Raw genomic sequence first — 20,512 nt, forward strand, 5'->3', positions numbered from 1 at the left:
CAGCCCAGTAGCCTTTCCCGCTCAAAGTCCCTTTTTGAGGATCTGAAAAGGGGAGCAGTAGTCGGAATAGCCTATCCCCTCATATTTTGTCCACAAATCAGGCCTAACTTCCAACACATCAATTTTGGTTCATTGACTTCCAGTCTTAAACAAGAACAGTGTACATCAGGCATGATATTAATGCAGTTCTTGAAGTATATTACTAGGCCTTTTTGTTCGGACTAATTCCATCTTTTTCACCTTTTCCCATCGACATTTGTTATTATAGGCTATTGCATCACTTCTATAAACTGTTATTCACTTTTCACAGTTAAGGTCACCATTCAGGTATCTTTGTAGGCCCAATTATCACAACAGCCCTCACCCCTGATAGGGCATCCAGACCGCTGCCATGTCCCCAGCTTGCCTTCAAGCAAAAAGGCATCTGGCTCAGTCCCATATTAACCTCCAGCAACGTACTTGGAAAGAAAGATAGAGTCCCTTTATTTGTGTGTAACAGGATAGTCAACGAGGAGCAACGCAGAAGCAGGGCTTGGAGCAAGCTGAGCACAGAAACAGAGTGTAACCACAGGCATATGCATTGAGCAGCCAGCGAATTGCTGCTGTTGGGCTTAAGAGCAAGACTGCTAGCTTCCTCAGCCAATCAGGTGGGGCAATCCATCAGGCGGTCTAGTAGTTGATGCATCCCAGCTGTGCTCATTAGGCTGGCAGGAGACTGAGCAAGTGCAGCTGCAGGGCCTTATACGTGACAGCATGTGTACCTTAGGACATTACCAAAGACAGTAATGCTGTCAGAGTGATAGCATCAGTGTGATAGGCCAGATTATCATGCCCTTAGTTATGCTCAGGAGTACCGCAGCCCATGAGCAGTACCACTGAAGTCAATGGGAACTCAGTGTAAGGGCATTACAATTTGGCTCTACAGGAACAGATGGACGCTGTACCATGTCACAGCTTGTCTTCTGCCCATCTTAATTGGAAGTGATAAGAAACACAGTTCAGCTCCAATTATCCTGAACTCCCTTTTATCCAAGACAGGGTCATGTTCCCCATCATCTATTAATTACCATCTATTTCTAAACAGTAGCATTTTCCCAAGTAGTTCTTCCCTTAATTGAGATAGGCCATTTGGAAGCTAATCCAGCCGAGTGCTTCGTCAGGCATGGAGCACTGTCATATTAGGATCCAGATAACGTCAGCTGTAGAAATAGTACAGGGTAATGCTAAGACGCGGCACAACTTTTGTTTCCAGCATGTGTTCACTGAGCAACATGGACTGGGATTGGAGAGAAGGACAGTGTGAAAGACAGCGTGAGAGACAGATAAGAAAGGAGGAAAAACTAGATATGGGCAAAATTTAAAATGTTTTACAAATTCATGGTGATTTTGTCCAATTACTTTGGCTGTAAAAACCCTAAAAAGAAAGTTCACAAAAAACTGAAACGTTTCATTCAAATATTCAAAACAACTTTTGATTTAGAAATTGACCTTAATTTTATTAAAAACCAAACAATTAAAATAATTAAAGGCTTGAAATCAAAACATTTTGTTCAATCCAATTTTTTATTTACTTTTTTGAGTTGCCAAAAAAAAAATTTAAATTAGCTGTTTTGCTCATTCTAAACAATTTTTTAAATCTATTTTGGAATTGCCAATGAATCAGAAAATCTAGTATTTGCACAACTCTAGGATAGACAATAGATGTAGCCTCTGATCCCCTCCTCTTCCCCTCCTCTTTCATATGTTGAATCATATTCACAGCAAGGATAACATGCACTATTACAGTTTAGAGCATGGGCGGGGAAAATGATTTGGGTGCAAACTTTCACCCCCAAACTCAAACCAAAACTGATGTACAATTCAACCAAGTGTTTGATTCATTGTTTAAGTGCTCAGGTGCTTCTGAACTTATGCCCAATGGTCCCATTGAAATCAGTGAAAAACCTGGACCAGGATTTGGCTTTAGGTTTGTTTGTCATCACACGTAGCAGAGTGAGAGATGATATTCTTGTGATTTTTCCAAGTCTGATGAGAACCAGGCAGTACCTGATGAAAAGTCTGCTTTTTGCAAAGCTTCCAGATCAACAAGAGTCAAATAAACATCCACACTGAAACTCCTGAACTTCTTCACAGTAATTACGGGGTGGGCTAACAACATTTTCTATATAGCACCCCTCAAAAGTGACTACAAAATCTCTAAACCTCCACCCCCATTTGACTCCATTGCTCCCCACTCCCATTATTTTTGGGACCCTTTTGTAATGATCCGTGGTTTCAATATGCACACTACACCGTCTTTTGGTCTAAAGGTTCCTGAATCCAAAATTTTAAAGCTCTGCCCTGGCACCAGCTGAAATTCAAACCTCTGAAGCAGTTTTGCCATCACCACTTTAGCCTCCATCTGTTAAGGAGAAAAGAAACTCGAAATCAGCAGATGCAAATGTTGCTTTGGCTGAAGAGATTTAAATTGAAGACACTGGGAAATTCTGTAAAATACAGAGATTTAAAATGATACAAGCTATGGTGTTATTGTAACTCCATTAGGGAGACAGCTGCCCCTGTGAGGGGTGTTCCTCAGTCACCTGCAGCGTTCCCGAATTGGAGATATATTACAGGCACAAAGATATGTCTGTTGGTTAAGTTCTAGGTCTGGCATGAAGACCAGGGTACGGATCAATCCACTTTAATATGAGGATTGCCAGCGCAGGTATAACTGCATTTAGATGAGCTCCATTAGCAGCATGAGAGACTGGAAAAACACAAGAGCTGCAGAGCAGGCAACAAACAGCAAGGCCAGTTTCCCCGCACTGTCCTCAAATGTGCGTCAGGACAGCCTTGGGGATCCCAGCTCTCAGGGGAAGAGGCCAGGGCAGTAGATTTGCCTCTATGCCTTTGGGCCTGTCTGATTGCCTATTGCTTCAGCAACATGGCACAGCATGTACCAATGAAGCAACAGTTAAAATTTGTTTAGCTTAACAAAGAAGTTTAATGGGCGATCTGACTGCCCGGGGAACAAATATTTAACAATGAGCTCTTCAAGCTATTAGAGAAAGGTCTGACACGATCCCATGGCTGGAAGTTGAAGCTAGATAAATTCAGATTGGAAATAAGGCATAAATTTGTAATGGTGAACGTGATTAACCACTGGAACAATTTACCAGGGATCATGGTGGATTCTCCATCACTGACAATTCGTAAATCAATATTGGATGTTTTTCCTAAAAGATCTGCTCCAGGAATTGTTTTGGGGACAGGGGCGGCTCTATAAATTACGGCGCCCCAAGCAGGGCGGCACGCTTCGCCGCCCTTCCCCGGTCCCGCGGCCGGGGCAGAAGTGTCTGCGGCAGGTGCGCTGGTTCACGGCTCCGGTGGAGCCACCGCAGGCATGCCTGCGGGAGCTCCGTCCGAGCCGCGGGAGCAGCGCACCCGCCGCAGTCATGCCTGCAGGAGCTCAAGCGGAGCCGCGGGAAGAGGGGACCCTCCGCAGTCATGCCTGTGGCAGGTCTGCTCGTCCCGGGCTCCGGTGGACCTCCCGCAGGCATGACTGCGGACGGTCCGCCGGAGCCAAATGCCGCCCTGCTCCAACAATGCCGCCCCACGCGCCTGCTTGGCGCGCTGGGGTCTGGAGCCGGCCCTGTTTGGGGAAGTTCTATGGTCTGTGTTATACAGAAGGTCGGACAAGATGATCACAATGGTCCCTTCTGGCCTTGGACTCTATGAAAAAGGTGGGATACACCAAAACTTCAGAGGCCTGCCTACCTGTGAAAATATCTGTCCAATACAGGAACGGGGTCCCAAAGAAAATGGAAAATAGGTAAAATATGGCCTACAAGAAAAAAAAATTACAACGTTTATTCTGATGGCTGCCCTGGGATGATAGAAGCAGGTTTAAAAGTCAAATATTTCATCACAACTGTAATTTGAATTGCTTTGGAATAACTTCTTTACACCTCTGACTCATTAAGGCACCATCTTCTTAACCTAACAGCAGAATAGCATCATAAGTCTTTGTGCCCATTTCCTGTCATATGGGGGAAATGACACTGTAAACTCTAGAGGGCAGGGACTGTCATTCATTATATATTTGGACGGTGCCCAATGCAATGGGCCCCAATCTGATTTGGCCTTTGGGTGCTACTCAAGTCTAAATGTTAATAATAAATAATAATAATAATAATACCACCACCCTCCTTTGAGAACTGGAGATAAAAACCTGCTGTATAAATGACAAAATTATTAACAATAATGCTTGGATTTGCATCTGAGCATAAAGCTACAATAATAAGCATATTTCCCCTGTTAATGCTCTTACCATACTGGTTACTCACTATGTTTTGGTAACATGGTAGTAAAATATACTCACTTTGGTGCATCTTTGTTAAATCGGTCAGGATTAAAGGTCAGTGGGTCCTTGAAAAACTTTTCCAGCCTTCCCATGACATATGTGCTGAACTGCCAATAAAATGTGGGGTTGGATTATTTATGAGCTGCACACTGCTAAAGCCTCTCTGATGGCTCACAAGGGCAAAAATAATTCTGTTTGGCTCTAAATAAAGGCTTTGCACCACCTCCCCATCACTGGATCTGACGTACTGCCACGAACTGGGTCCAAAAGCCCCCTTCACACCTTCCTCTTTTGGTCTTCAGTGCCCAATTCTCTGCTGCCATAACTCCCTCAAAATCAATGAACTACGCCAGCAGGGAATTCTGGCTCTGCAGTGTCTAACTCCATTGTGTGTGGACCTACAACCTGATGGGTTTTGGATGCAGCCATCAAACTCACAACGAGAGAAGTGTTTCCTGGAATTCTGACACCTTCAATGACATTTTCCTTTCCTGTCCAACGTATTGTCCCTGGAACGGGAGGGTATAATCGGAGGGATTCTTTGAGAACCTGTGTCAGCACAGAGTAACAAAGAGTTAATTATTACCACATGGGGAGAAGAGATGTGATGCCTGTTCTTCCCCCATAGCATTTCCAATCAGGTCATTGATCTGGAGGGTGAACAATATAAGGAAGGCTCTAGCTAGAGAAGTTGATAGCTAGCAAAGCAGAAGAGCTAAATACATATACTTCTGCCCTTCTTACTGCCTTGTGTGTAAGGAGAACACTATGAAAAAAAAAACAAAAAACCCCACAGCAGCGAGTCTAAGAGCCCAGGTTAACTGCCTTGGGCTTGTGGGGCTTGCACCATAGTGCTAAAAATAGCAGTGTAAAGTCTATTACCACTCAGGTTGGAGCTCAGGCTCTGAAACCTGGTCAGTCACCCCAAGTCAGACTCTCTGGGGTGGAGTTCCAGGCTACAAACCCATGTTGTCAAAATAAGGGCAGATTCACTTGAAATATATACTGAGTGAGAAATCTAGTTCCATAGGCGCCGACTCCGTGGGTGCTCCGGGGCTGGAGCTCCCACGGGGAAAAATTTGTGGGTGCTCTGCACCCACCGGCAGCTTCCTGCCCCGCTCTCCCAGCTCACCGCCGCCTCTGCCTCCTCCCCTGAGCGCGCCGGGCTCCGCTTCTGCCCCTGCCTCCCAGCGCTTGCTGCGCGAAACAGCTGTTTCACGGCGCAAGCGCTGGGAGGGAGCGGGGAGGAGGGGGAACATAGCACGCTTGGGGAACAGGTGGGGCCAGGGCGGGGATTTGGGAAGGGGTCCAATAAGGGCAGGGAGGGGGCGGGGCTGGGGCAGGGACTTTGGGGAAGGGGTAGAAATGGGGACAGGGCATGGGCGGGGAAGGGGTGGAGTTGGAGTGGGGGGGCGCGAGCACCCACCGGCACTGGGATATATTGGCACCTTTGCCTAGTTCTATGCTCCGATAAGTAAACTAAGCAGGCAAGGATTTGTGTGTGATTTCAGAGTGAAAACCCAAGAACATCTTTTCTCACAAGGTTATGCTACCCCTGAAGGCTCAGAACACCTAGGACAAACACTGTCAGAACTGATTGTTGCTTTTGCTTGTATAAAACGAAACCAGTTCAGAGCCCTTAATGGCTGTGCTATGACATGGTAAAAGTGCTGCAAAACAACGCCAACTGCCCTTTGGCCTCATTCTCCTACTGTACCTGTGACAAGTACTCGAGCTTCCCAAGATCTTCATAGTCAATGTCCCTCTTGGCTCCAATAACCTCATCCACTTCAGCATGAAGTCTAGAGGTGTAATGAAGGAGAAGCTGTAGTTACCGACATCCATTTCCTGCTAGACCAGGTGAATAGGTTTTTTTTTGTTTTTTAAATATTTAATATTGAGCCTGATCATGCCTTCCTCCCTCAGACAAAATGCCTATTGATTCCAAAGGCCAACTGCCTGAGCAAATATTCCAGGATGAGTACCACGGCAGTATTCATAAAGTATAATACAATCAAATGTGATAAATTCCATCTGCAGACAAGACCAGCTTTGTATAAAGGCTTCTAAATAAATTACTTAAATAGAATGGAAAAATCTCATTCCATGTTTTTTATTTTACAGTGTGAATTGCATTAAATATTAGCTATTTTGGAACATAGATTAGGATTTATTATGAATAAATACTGGTTATTTAATAGTCCTTATAATTATTATGGGGCACAACATGCTCACTCTAGAGTCAGAGAGCTGGGCTGGCAAACTAAGCATGGAGTGAACATACCTTTCTAGTATTTCAGGTTGCCGCCCCAGTTCCATTATTGTAAATGATAACTGATTGGAAGTTGTCTCATGACCTAAAAATATTGAGACTCTATTTAAAAAGCATTACTATTCTATACAAAATTAAGTGCACCAATACAACTGCAACCACAAAACCAGAGGCCAGATTGAGGCCTCTAAAAAAATAAGCCCCAAATGCTTAATTATAATACTGTGCTAGGCAATAAATGAATGAAATCACATAAATGTTGAGATATGCATGTAAGAGGCCTTTAGCAATAAAAAACACAAACAGATTAAGCTGCAGATCAAGTGTATTATTTCTTGTCCTACTTTCAGAAGATATGGAGAACAACAGATCTCCATCTTTTTTATAACAGCCCTTAACATTTCTGAAAAGTATCATAAGAACATAAGAATGGCCGTACCGGGTCAGACCAAAGGTCCATCTAGCCCAGTATCTGTCTACCGACAGTGGCCAATCAGATCCCCCCTCAATCTTTTTTCTCAAGAATACACATACCAGGTTTTTCAAATCTTCCCCATAGTTCAGGTTTTCCAAACCTTATTTGTTGCTCTTCTCTGGACTCTTCAATTTGTCCACATCTTTCCAGAAGTATGGTGCCCAGAACTGGACACACTACTCCACATCCGTGCTGAGTACAGCGGAACAATTACCTTCTGTGTCTTACATAATTTTTTATTACATTCCAGAATGATATTAGCCTTATCACACTGTTGGCTCATATTTAATTTGTGATCTACTAGAAGCCCCAGACCCTTTTCAGCAGTACGACTTCCTACCCAGTTACTTCCCATTGTGTGTTTGTGCATTTGATTTTGCCTTCCTACATGCAGTACTTTTCACTTGTCTTTATTGATTTTCATCTGGTTGATTCCAGACCAATTCTCCAATTTGTCAAGGTCTTTTGAATTCTAATCTTGTCCTCCAAAGTGTTAGCAATACCCCCCAGCTTGGCATCATTCATAATTTTATAAGCATACTCTCCACTCCATTATCCAAGTCATTCATGAAAATATTGACTAGTTCTGGATGAAGAACAGACCCCTGAAGGACCTCACTAGATGTGTCCTCCCAGTTTGACAGAAAACCATTGATAACTATTCTTTGAGTACATTTTTTCAACACACTGTGCCCCCACTTTATAGGAATTGCATTTAGAACACATTTCCCTTAATGCCTTTTAGCTATTTTCAATGAGATCTAGGGGAGGAGACAGCATCATGAGACTAACCAGCTCTTTGCAGATCACCATCAAGTGCTGCTCTGTGGACCATAGCGTGGGAGCCACTGGTCAAGATATTCTTTGCTTATGTTTATCTGATGGGTGGGAGGGTTAAATGTCATTTTCCTTTTTCTCACTCCAGATCTCACTCAAACTGATTTTACACCACTGTAACTTGCAATGGAGTTACTCCTGACCTACACCTGTGTCAGAGAGAGAATCAAGCCCTTAGTAACTCTCCTTGTAGACCCCCTGGGAATGTGTACTCTTTTCAATAGCTTCCCACATTATGTGTCAGAGTAATAAAGTAACTACAGTACAAACCAGCAACGAAGAAAGTGACAAAGTTATCCAGAATATTTTCATCATCTCTAGTCTCCTCCTGAGCTGCTGGGATAGGAAACAAAGTAGTTATAAAAGTTCACTTTGCCCCTTTAACAACATTTTGGGGACATAGGAAGGGGCAGGGGGACTAGAAGGGAGAGGGAGACTCAGTGGTGACCTGGAACCCAGGTTCCGATTCCAAATGTAAAAAGAGGTATATGTTAAACTCAGAAAGGAGCAAAAATCTCCAGGACAAGGTCCCACTTGTAAAGAAACCCTTGTTTGGATCTTCAGCTTGAAGGAAACATTCCTGACCATGTTAGAAAGGACTGAGCCTCAAAGTTCAGATCCAGAAGTGAATCCCCAAATTTTGGGTGTGTTTGGATCCACTGTTTAATCCTGCAAAACAATTCACAGAATAATGAAATCGGAGAATGTTGAGTTTCCTACCATCCCCTTTCAGGATCTGAGTAAGAATATCTTGTGGGACTTCCTCCCCATTCTGGATGGCCTCTCGCCTCTGCTCAATGCATTCCTTTCCTACACGGCGCAGCAGTCTCACACTTTCCCGGATCTCCTTTATCAATTTTTGTTTTCCTGGCAGGTACTGAATATAAAATGTACTTGGTCATTTTACTAGCTTTGCAGAATAAACAAAAGAGGTGTAGAGACTTAGGGCTGGTCAAAACTGTTTTAATAAAAATCTGGGTTTGATTAAATGAAATTTTTTGCTAAATATATTTGCTCTCCATGGAAAATTTAGATTTTTTTCTTGAAAGACCAAATGCTTGAAAACCGAAATATTTCAATTTGGATATGCTGCTGTAGCACCTCACAACAGCTATAATTCAGTTCAGCTGCCTCATGTGCCATGGCCAAGGACTCCCAGGAAGCATCAAAATGCATCCTCTCCTGCATCATGGGAGATGTCTAACCAGGGTGTCTGACCTATAGAGGAGAATGGGAGCACAAGGCATCTGAACTACAACTCCCATGAGACACTGTGGCAGCATTTTCAAATAAAAATATTTTGGTTTTCAGTTGAAAAGTTTTGGTATATGAATTTTTGCTAAAAAAAATTTCACAGAAAGAAAACCCATTTTCTAACCAGCTCTAGTAAAGATCATGATCTTTTTTTCAGATGCATTTATGCTTCTATTCAGAGAGAGAGGGGGGAGATAAGAAAATATTTTGTTCAGTGCGTGAGTTTCTTAAATTGCTACTGAAATTTTATTTCAAAAAGAGAGAGGAAAGGAAAGACACAGGAACCATCTCAATCTGTTGATCCTTTTTCTATTGCGAATGGGCCCAAACACACAACCCCAGCCCACTGTGCTCACCAGTCAATATGCATACAGTGACTACAGCTTCACTCTGAAGAGAGCACTAACTGAAGTGAGATGTGTACGGACCTGCACAAAAGGGACACGTATCTCCTTCATTCCTTTCATGACCATGGACACGGCATGTGGGAAAGGCGTCTGGTCATCATACAGTGTGTTTAATTCTAGGCCAAAGGCCACCTGAGGATATTGAGAGAAAGAGGTATCTATTTGCTGATTAAACCCTCCTGCTTATTGCAACTATAATTAAAAAAACAAAACAAAAACACATGAATAGACACATGCCCTGTTCCTAGATCATGCTAGTACCTAAAGGTTAGATTTTACCTTTAGGCACAGCCCTGAGCAAACAGTGGTATCTAAAGCCCAGAAGCAGCCCCTGTGAGAGAGAGAGGGGCTCAGAGACACCTCTCTGTGTCACGCTACTTACACAATGGGGGTAGTCATTTACTGCTCTCTTCTACCAACCTTGCGCTGGCTCCTGCAGAGAGGGTGTAGCCATGGCAAGTTTTTGTTGATGCATAATGGCAATGAAACACACACACACACACACACACACACACACACTAATACTGACATGTTCCTTTGAGTTTGAGGAGAGGGAGAAGACGACACAGACCCGGAGCGCTCTCTCAGGCTACAGCTACACTGCAGGTGTGAGCTACAGCTTGGGTACACCAAAGTTAGTACACCAAAAATGGGAACATAGGCTTCAGCATGGGCTGTACAAGCCCATCTGGGACCCTGGATATGCACTCATGCTGCTAGTCCACACTGAATCCCTGTTACTTTTAGTGTGCTAGCTAGATGAAAGCTAGCACTGGTATGGCTAAATGAGGTGCAAATCACACCTCCAATTGCACAGTACACACAGCCTCAGTGTAACAGCTCCTGAGCAAAATTTTCAGAACATGCCAAAGTCCTATTTCCGAAAAGCACACAAGTCACTTAGGGGCTTTTAAAGTGGGACATAAAACACTTTTGAAAATGTTTCCCCTCCATCCCTTACTGCAGATCAGATTCTGCCACCCTTGCGCAGGTTGAGTGGTAACTTATTCCACGAGTAGTTATTTTACTTCACACTGATGTCAGTGGGTCTAGTTAGGGAGTATGCTACTACTCTCCCTCTGTAGAGGTGGTGCACTCTCACCCTGAATTAGACTGGCCTTCAGGGGAAAGTTTTCTGTTTCACAGCTACAGCTCCTTGATTTTGGTCTAGGTATTTGCACTTCAACTGTTCTGTCACTTACAATGGAAAAAGGAAGTCAGACAGTCTGTACCTTTGCAATAACATCCAGAGTCACTCGGCTCATCATGCTCATGATGTCCAGTTCAGTTTTTCCATCTGCTTTTTCCTCTAACTTCTTCATCAGCTCCTCTGCTTTTTCATTAAAGGTTTCCATCAAACCAATCAGGTAGCTGGATAATTAAAAAAATATCAGTGATGAGGCATCTTTGTTCAGAGAAAAATTATCTTCACTTATCTTACAAAGGAAAATTTAGAGAATAAAAAAAATTTCAAATGATATTTTAAACCCTAAAATAGCTACATACATTTTTCCAAATTAAAGAAAACACCTGGTATAATCACTTGCTTAAGCACAATAGAACAAGCTAAATTCTGCTCGCACTACTTCTGTGGAATTCAATCCTGCCAGAGATAAGAATAACCACGGAATGAATCACTTTCAGAGTAAAGGCCCTGATTCAGAGCCCACTGACATCAATGGAAAGACTCCCATTGACTCCAGTGGGCTTTGGCTCAGACCCAAAATGAAACAGAATGCCTAGATTCAGCTTACCTTTCCCTCTAACATAGGCGCTGAATTTTATTTTTCCCGGGATGCTCCACCCCTGCTCCACTTTGAGGCCCTGCCCCTACTCCGCCTCTTCCCACCCCACTCTGCTCCCTCCCGAGGCCCCGCCCACCTATTGTTCTCCACCCTCCCCAGGAACCTCGCACCAGCTGCCAAACAGCTGTGGCTGGTGGGCGCTGAGCACCCCCTATTTCTTTTCCGCGGCTGCTTGAGCCTCTTACGTTCGGCTGAAAGCTGGATCCATAATTCTCCGTTGCTTGTACCAATGATCATGGTTAAGATCAGTCACTAAGCCATTCCCTAAAAATCTAACAAAAAGATGAGGATTAAGGAGAAGAAAACATTTCTGGCAAGGGATTTGATAAAAAGTTTTCAATTCTTTCAAGCCACATGTATACCAGCCTTTCCCCATCTGCCTGAGCTCTCATTAGCCTACTTGGTTTTATAATAGGGCAATATTTTGTAATTTCCAATTATAAATATGTTCTTTTCTCAGGAAGCACCAAGTTGGTCCAAGCACATTATTCCACTCATACCACTGGAGGAGGAAATGACTTTAAAAGACAGCTGCGTTTGTACAGTGCCTAGCACAACTGGGCCTTGATCCATGACTGGAGGCTCCTAGACACTATCACGTCCAAAATCATAAATAATCATATCTGAAGTACCACATTATATGTTTCAGTAGATCATGCTAGCAGGGCAGGATAATTTCCCCCTCTATGATTAAAACCAGCAGCTGAATACCCCAATGCACAATGGAATGATTCAATAATGTAAGGGGAAAACAGTGATTGATTGATTTTTTTAATAGTCTTGTGCAAACTTTCATTTGCTTTGGGTTTAACTCACAGAAGCCCAACTGTTCTGAGGCTAGGTGCATATCCCAGAGGGGAGGGATGTGAAAGATAATGGACTTCCATGCGTACTCTCCATTGTTCCACTAAGAAGACACTTGATTCTATTTGAGTCTCATCACGTTAATATAATGGGTGCCTTGTGCCCAATTATGACTGGGGTTTAGCCACGGATCCCAATGTAAAGTCAAATCCAGAATCGATCAAAGCAAATTTAATCTCTGCCTCCCATTTTATTTTAAGCACACAATGCTTTTGATTGGAGCTGGCCTACCTCATGCCAAATATAGCATAGAGTTTGCTATATGTTATTGGATCCTTCGGGTACTGTGGTATCGTCAGGAACTCCTAAAATCAAATCCCACAGTCAGCAAATACAAAGTGCAATTCATTTCCCAAGTAGACTGTAAAGAGCCATTCAAGTATTCAATACTTTGTTTTATCAAAAGTCCACAGACAACAGGCTCCACGAATCACACAAACTCGTCCCGTGAACTATTAGGAAGGAACACATTTGTCTGCCAGACAGAGTTATTTTAGAGGGTTTGTCTCCCTCATTTGTACACTTACAGAATTTAAGGATTCTTTGCCGGCCTAGCCCTAGAACACCTTTTCTCCCTGGATCTGAAAGTGCTCAAATCTCACATCACTATTATTCCTATGATTCAGAAGGGGGAAACTGAGGCATCTAGCAGTTAGTGGACGACTTTTTGGAAGTGTGGAGCACCTGCAGCTCTCATTGACTGCAGTAAGTGCTGCGGGCATCCACTATCCTGGAAAGAGATGTCACAAGTGGCTTGAATCAAGGCAACAGTGCAAGGCAAACAGTACAGCAAGAACTAGAACCCTGGCATCCTGGCTCCTAACCTCATACTCCAAACACTGCACCACACCCATTCATTTTATAGGAGGACAGATGGCTGGGTGGATAGATAGGATGATTCCAGTCAGATGATTTATACAGTACCTTTACGCCTTCTGGACTTAGAACCATTAACGAGACTCTGTGAAAAGCATTAAAACGTATAATGGGGCCATACTCCTCTGCCCTACAAGAGAAAAGAGGGAGAAGAATTATGGTGCAAAATAACACATCAATCATGTGTGAAATTAAAACACCTCAAAGAGGCACAATACAGTGTAATGAGCACTGCTACCGTCACACCTAGGCAAAGCACTTACAGCAAGACCTATGGTTTGTTCCTGACTCTGTCACTGACTTGCTGAGTGACCCTGGGCAAATCACTTAATCTCTTCGTGCCTCAGTTTCCCAATTTGTGATATAGGGTAAATGATGCCAGCATGTCCCTCTCTCCTGTGTAACACTCGGTGGCGGTGTGGTCCAATAAAAGAAAAGTTATTGAGATACAACTTACCATTGTATGAAGAGATCAAGCACCAGCTCATTTTTCTTTAGCATCCTCCAGATGGTTGGCAGGTGTCCCAGTAAAAAGCTGGAGAAAACAAAACTAGATCTTAGTCTAATCCTAAGGCTGAAACACTACTCTCTGTCCATAGGACTCAAGAGTCTATGGACGGAATGAAATATGGGAGATAGACTTAAAGGCTGGAAGGGACTTGGAAGAATGTGTTGGTTCAGCTCCCAGGACATGCAGGTCTTGGGGGATCTGCATGAGGCAGGGAGCATTGCCATTAACTTGCTGTGTGAACTGACACAAGTTAGACCTTACGTATCAGTTTCTCCATTTGTAATAATGGAGATACTGTTTATTTGCCTTTGAAATGTGCTTTAAATCTTCATTTGAGGACAAGAGTAGATCGTATTAATGAGTGTGTATTTCTAGATACATTGATTGCAACTCTGTGTGGCTTGTAAACTTTTGTAGAACTTAATTACGTTGTTCTGGTTTCCACTGATGTGCTGTCTGCATTGCTTGTATTTTCTTTCCTTTTAAGAAAACACACCCACAACCCATAGCCCCTCCTAAAAGACACATTCCCCACCACCCTCTTCCCTGATGTTTACAAGGCAAGACTCCCTCAATTGTTCTGCAGAGTTCTCTGCATTCTGTAGGAAGGTCTGTGAACAGAGACTGAGCACAAAGACTCCGCTGTTCTGTAAAATGAGACAGTCTTTTGTCTGTGTAAGAATCTGAGATGTTTGGGTGGTAACTGTCTTGGCATCAATGATAAAGGGACCCAGTGCCTTCAGTCTAATATTCCTGAATCCATGCTGTAGTTGTTATATAACTGTGTGTATAGAAGAGAGAATGTGGGCCCAATTCTGAACTTCTTTACACCATGGTAACTCAGTCAATGGTGTTACACTGATGAAAGTATGATTAGAATTGGCCCCTCTCTGTCTACACGTTCTGGTTCATTCAAATTATGAAATAAAGAGGAAAAATTAGAAGGGAACTTATTGGCTAATATGGAAATTACATAAATGAATAAAAGCTGTTAATCCATCAAATGTATCAGCTTTATTTAAAACCCAGGCACCAGTTCCTTCCTTTAGAGGCGAGTTGGGAATTCCACTGACTGTGTACATCTGAAGTAGGATCTGGCTCAGCAGCTTCCTACTGCAATTTCTCACAAAACCAACAAGCTGTGCTTAAGGGGATCAGTTTTCCAAATGAGACACAGATAGCTGTGCAGTTGTTATGGTAAAAAGCACTGGTTCCCTTTCTCTATGCTAGCTTCTTTTAGTTACTTAAAAATGTCAAGCATTTAACAAAATTACCCAACTATTTATAACAAACTCTTTTAACCCTTTGTGTGTGTGAATCAGTGAAGTTCCCTTCTAGTAACTGGACCAAAAAGGACAGGATCCCTGCTGCTAACTGTTAGCAAAAGAAATTCTCCTTTAGCTGAAGTATCAGAAACCTGTGTGTTTTGAGCATAACGGAGCAAAGTTGTGGCCCTGGCTCCCCTTGTGCATGTCTCATTTGTTGACTGTGGGTGTTGTCCTCACCACAAATATTTTTCTTTAAATTTCCCACTAATGCAAGTCTGCCAGTGCCAGAGCCACTGGTGGTAACAATGGTGGGAATGCTCACGTACACTGGCTGCCAGTGGTTTAATTCACTATGACAGAGGAAAGATGGCCAAATGGTTAGTGCACTAGCCTGGTACTTATGAGAGCTGGTTTCAATTCCCTGCTCTGTCAAACACTTTCTGTGTCACCTCAGACAAGTCACTTTGTTGCTCTGTCTCAACTCCCCATTGGTAAAATTGGCAGGGATGTTGTGAGAAGAACAATGTTAAAAGCGTGTGAATGGCTTACTACAGTGGTAAGAGCCCTGCAAAGCTTACCATAGATAGTATTGTCCAGCTCTGCTTAGAGCAGTTCTAGCTGTTGGAATACTGGTGGCAAAAGTGGCCTGTCTATACTAGTGCTCCCGCTGGTTGAGCAGCACTGGTGCTGGAGAAAGGTCTAGTATAGAAAAGGCCTCTGCCTGAATCCTCCCCTATGTATGCTCTAGCCCAGTGGCTGGCTGATGGGGATGGAACATGTCAATGGTTCTACTCTAGAACACTCCTGCCCCATCCTCCCATGGAAAGGACAGCACCACATTTTTTTCCACTTATGCTTTTTTGATCAATGGGACACTTGATGGACTTAACACATAAAGTTAAGCATGTGTTAGGAATCCAGGAGTTTAATGAATATGGTTTGCAGGATCAGGACCTAAGATAATACAGAACATATATTCTTCCCACAGGCCACTTGCATATTTTTTAAGAGGTTATTGGTGTGTAAGCCTCAGTTGCCATGCTAATTAACACAGAGAGCACTCTATGGCCCTAAATGACTAAACCAGCATGTTTGAGTCCCACATCTGCATCATTTAACACACCTGTGTCATTGCTTTCCAGGGCTCTGCAGAGATTCTTGGAGTGCAGAGGATTCTTTGCAGAAGTCCTGGATTCCAATTGGAGCTGGGGGGGGGGGAGGGGGCGGTTCAGCATCTCACAGGACTGGGCTCTTAAAAATGGTTTTCTTTATCACACGAACACAGATTCAGATCAAAGGGCTACAAGGGGAGTAGAATACTCCTTAAACTCCTGGATTCCTAACACCTATTGTACACCACGATGATACCTTTGCTCAGGTTGGGATGTATCGGCATGTGACAATTATCCCAAAAAATGTCAGTTTGGAAAGACATCTATTTTTCCATGTTTTCCTTTAGATTTCTTATGTGAAATAAACCTTTGACGGGATAATCAATGATGTGAGCCATTCATGTGAGAAAAATGGCACAAAACCCCAATGCAAGGATAACTTTCACACCTATTCAGCAGAATGTTTTAATTTAAAAGTGCCCATAAATGAAGGCTCTGAGCACCTTAAACAATTTACCCAGTTTCTATTCTAAAATATACAACAAGGTATCAAGCCTAAATAAAGCTGATACTAGGAGCCACACAAATCTCAATATAGTGCATAATATAGCAGTGCTGAAAATTAAAAAGGGATTGTCATAAACAGATAGTTAAGGGTTAAAGTCTCTTTTACCTGTAAAGGGTTAACAAGCTCAGTAACCTGATGAACACCTGACCAGAGGACCAATCAAGGAACAAGATAATTTCAAATCTCTGTGGAGGGAAGTCTTTGTCTGTGTTTCTTTGTTTGGAGTTAGTCTCTTTTTGGATTTAAGAGAGGCCAGTCATATCCTTCAAGTTCTCCAAGTTTCCTAAAATAGCCTCTTCTAGTCAATATAGTGAGTATTAGTTAAAAAGGCGGATTAGTCTTTTGAGTTGCTTTCTGTATTTGCAATTGTGTATTGCTGGATAAATTCTTTATTTCTGTTGCTGTTACTTTGATTATTCTGAGGAGGAGGGAGGGGGAAGTCTCTCCAAGTTTATATGTCAGACCCTGTAATATTTTTTCATCCTGGTATTACAGAGATAGTGTACTTTCTTTCTTTTAATAAAATCTTTTCTTTTTTTGGACTTGGTTAATTCCTTCTCTTGTGGGAATTCAGGGGAAGGGGAGGAGGGAAGAGTGAGTTCCTCCTGGGTTTGATTCAGGGAGTTGAATCGGTGTGTCTCTCTCCGGAGTAGTACTTTCTTTCTTTGAATAAAATCTTTTCTTTTTAGGACTTGATTGATTTCTTCCCTTGTTTGGATTTTCAGGGGAGGGGGGGAAAAGTGAACCCCTCTTTGTTTGATTCAACGAGTTTGAATCAAGGTATTTTTCCCAAGGACTAAGGGAAGGGGAGGGGGAAAAGTGAATCCCTCTTTGGTTGATTCAAACTCCTTGAATCAAGGTATCTCTCCTAAGTACTAGGAGAGGGGAGGAGGGAAATGGTTTGTTCCCCTTTGTGTGGAGATTCAAGTTTGAATCTGTGTTCCCCAGGGAAAGTTTTGGGGGAACAGGGAGTGTGTCAGACACTTAAAAACTAGATCACAAGCCTTATTCTGAAGGATCCTACCTAGGCTGATCACTGAAGATCAAACCAAAAATCCTTAAGGAGAAACAGACAAATAAACAACCAAAAACTTAACTTACATGGTGCCACAGGCCTGGAAAGCCATTTTGATCTAAATGCAAACAGGACTAGAGCTGGCGTATCCCCAATATTAATTTGTAGACTCTGAACAGACAGACATGATAACTGTAGTTACACAACCAAACTTGATATCCTTGAGTGGCTGCTTATGCAATAGAATGCTATTGCTGCGTCTGCTCACATACTGGTATATGCCCAGTTTACTAGGGCACACAGGCCCAACGATAAGGTTAAATAAGCAGCCTCAATACTGCTACATAAGCTGTTTCTCCTTGTGACAGCAATGCCATGGTGGTGCTACAGGTCTCTTTACCACTGTTCATATCTGTTGACATTTGTTTTTTGCCAAAAGAGAATACCTACACGGTAAGGAAAGAATATGCTGAAGCAGGTGAAATTATTGTCAGCTGATGTGGTCCAAAAATTCTGATATGACCACAGACATTCGGGATGGGGGGGAGCTTTGTGCCGAACCAGTTTAAAGACAGTGTATGACAGAAACAGAGCTTCAAACATAACCAGTCCAGTAGCCCTGAGATGGATCACAACCCCCTCCCCTGGATTGCCAGAGCCCAAATCCTACAAATACAACTCAAAGCCAAATCCTCCAGGGAAACGACTTGAAGTGCCTCTAACCAGGCGCTTACCGCCCCCAGCATAACAGGAGAAATCCTGACCTCATTCGAGTCAATGGCAAAGCTGCCACGGACTATGAGGGAGCCAGTTCTGCACCCAAAGCGGGTCAGGCCAGCACACCTGTCCCTGCAACGCCAGCCAGGTCACGGGCAGCCCTCCTGGAGGGACAGCCCAGCACAGACCCCTGCCCTATTTCCTCACTGGGCCACGCGGGCATTAGCAGGGCAGCAGGTGGGCACCCAGGCTGGTGCAAAGTGAGAACCTGCCACCCCCAGGGGGACCTGGCACTGGGGTGGCAAATGGGGGAGGGTGCTGCTGAGATGCCTGAAACAGCCAGATCCTTGCTCCCCGGGGGCGGCCTCCGCCTTACCTCGCTCGGGGGGGGCCGGGGATGTAATCGTACTGCGCGTGGACGGCTCTCACGTAGCCGCAGTAAAGGCCGAAGGCCAGGAGGCAAAGCGAGAGCAGGAGGAGCAGCAGCGCGCCCAGCCCCTCCATAGCGGGGGCTAGATCGCTCGGCCGGCGTCGGGCGGGTTCCCGACTCCCTGCCCTGCCCCTGGCCGGGAGGCGGAAAGCGCCGCCAGGCCGTGCTTAAAGAGACAGGGCAGCCCTGCCGCGCCTCCCAGGCCCTCCCCCGGCTCTGCTGCCTCCCGTCCCGGGCTGGGCCCCGCAAAGCCCAGGAGTCTGCAACAGCCCGGCCCCAACCCGGCCCACGTCCCCCGGGGGGAGCCTGGCTGCGCTTCTCACCACAGGGAAACCAGAAAGTTAATAATCACCCAAGGGAGCGGTCAGCACAAGGCAAATTCCACTGGAGGGACACAGGGAGGTGAAACTCGCGTGTTATACAGAAACGCGGGACTTTCCTCCCCTTCGGTTACACAGCCTGGTTCAAAAATCACGAGTAACACCCCCTCCTCCCCATCCCGAGCTTGGCCTAAAAAGCTTTAATTTTTTTAAATCAAGATTTTTTAAAAAAATCTTCATATTAAAAATATATATTCAGGGTTCTTTGTATTTGCCTTCTGATTTGCGAACTTTGAGATCACATTCGGGTCTTGTTTACAAGCTTTTCATCGCAAGCGCATAGGAGCAGAAATGTGTTTTTTCTTTTTAATTAACGTCTGAGATTTTCCCACAATTCATAAGACTGCTGGAGCGGGGGCTTTAAGAGAAAAAACACTCAATACTGTGCAGCTTGTGATAAAATCTTGAGAGTTGGCAACCGGGAAACAATCACTTGATATTTCGTTGTTATGATGTTGACTGACTTTTGGGGCATTCATCTCACACATCTTGGACAGCAAAGATCAAAGGGCAAAAATCGAATGTGCCTTTAAAAATACATGTAAACTAATCTAGGACCACAAATATTAAAATGTCTTAATCAGAATCATATGATCATTGCATGACATCACTACAAGGCAGAGCTTTGGCTTTCTGGTTTTCTTAACTATGCATTTCTTACCTGAACATATTTGCATTTCTTTCAAGTGTAACCTTAAACCCTGAGTTTCCTAGTTTATTATGCTTGGTTTTGGATAATTACAACGCCCTTGGAATGTTTTTACTGCGAAGTTAAATGTTGTTAAAGTGCTCTGCCCACCTTTGCAGTATCTTTTCTTTGTCAGAGCAGTGTAGTACCATCAGTACTCAATGTTGGACATGTTCCTGATAACCGTGTCCTCAGAACATCATAGAAGTTCTTCATATTATTCCTGTCTGCATAGGACTGAATCTCATCTTCCTTGTTGCTTGGCTATGAATATTGCATGATTAATAGACACAACACAGTGACAGCAGTAAACACAGAAGTATTAAACTGCCACCTAGTGGAGCTTTGGAGAATTTGCTAGATAAAGAGACAAGGTGGATGACGCATTATCTTTTATTGGACTTGTATTTCAGTTGGTGAAAGACAAGCTTTTGAGCTACACAGAGCTCTTCTTCAGGTCTGGGAAAGGTACTCAGCCTGTCATAGCTAAATACTAGTTGGGACAGATTTAGCATAAGTAGTTAACACCTATTCTAAGGGGCCATTCAAGGGAAAGTGATCAATTAACACCCCTACAGTCATAGGACAAAAAAGGGAACGTTTATGGGTTATAGATTGTTGTAATAAGCCACAAATCTAGTGTCTGTATTAAGGCCATGTTTACACTAGTGAATGTATAGTGGCACAA

General features: G+C 43.6%; 1 protein-coding gene across 4 annotated transcripts; it reads right to left on the reverse strand.

Annotated features, from left to right (window-relative positions):
- Nucleotides 1-1,648: 1,648 nt before the first annotated feature.
- LOC123369462 (cholesterol 24-hydroxylase) lies at nucleotides 1,649-19,991 on the reverse strand. 4 transcript variants are annotated; one of them, XM_045015082.1, is made up of 15 exons: nucleotides 19,936-19,991; nucleotides 13,593-13,670; nucleotides 13,184-13,265; nucleotides 12,491-12,564; nucleotides 11,581-11,667; nucleotides 10,823-10,961; nucleotides 9,612-9,722; nucleotides 8,650-8,806; nucleotides 8,200-8,265; nucleotides 6,630-6,702; nucleotides 6,063-6,147; nucleotides 4,784-4,894; nucleotides 4,364-4,452; nucleotides 3,760-3,826; nucleotides 1,649-2,401 (listed from the first exon to the last, which is right to left on the reverse strand). In XM_045015082.1, exons 1-15 carry the CDS (start codon nucleotides 19,974-19,976, stop codon nucleotides 2,240-2,242), a joined length of 1,422 nt encoding a protein of 473 aa, XP_044871017.1. In that variant the 5' UTR covers nucleotides 19,977-19,991; the 3' UTR covers nucleotides 1,649-2,239. The 4 variants fall into 4 exon arrangements, with proteins under 4 accessions (XP_044871017.1, XP_044871015.1, XP_044871016.1 ...); XM_045015080.1 differs by lacking the exon at nucleotides 19,936-19,991 and adding an exon at nucleotides 18,703-18,948; XM_045015081.1 differs by lacking the exon at nucleotides 19,936-19,991 and adding an exon at nucleotides 18,703-18,947 and having other exon boundaries at nucleotides 8,200-8,262.
- Nucleotides 19,992-20,512: the final 521 nt, after the last annotated feature.

Source organism: Mauremys mutica, chromosome 4 (assembly GCF_020497125.1).
Source record: "Mauremys mutica isolate MM-2020 ecotype Southern chromosome 4, ASM2049712v1, whole genome shotgun sequence".
Taxonomy (NCBI): Eukaryota; Metazoa; Chordata; order Testudines; family Geoemydidae; genus Mauremys; species Mauremys mutica.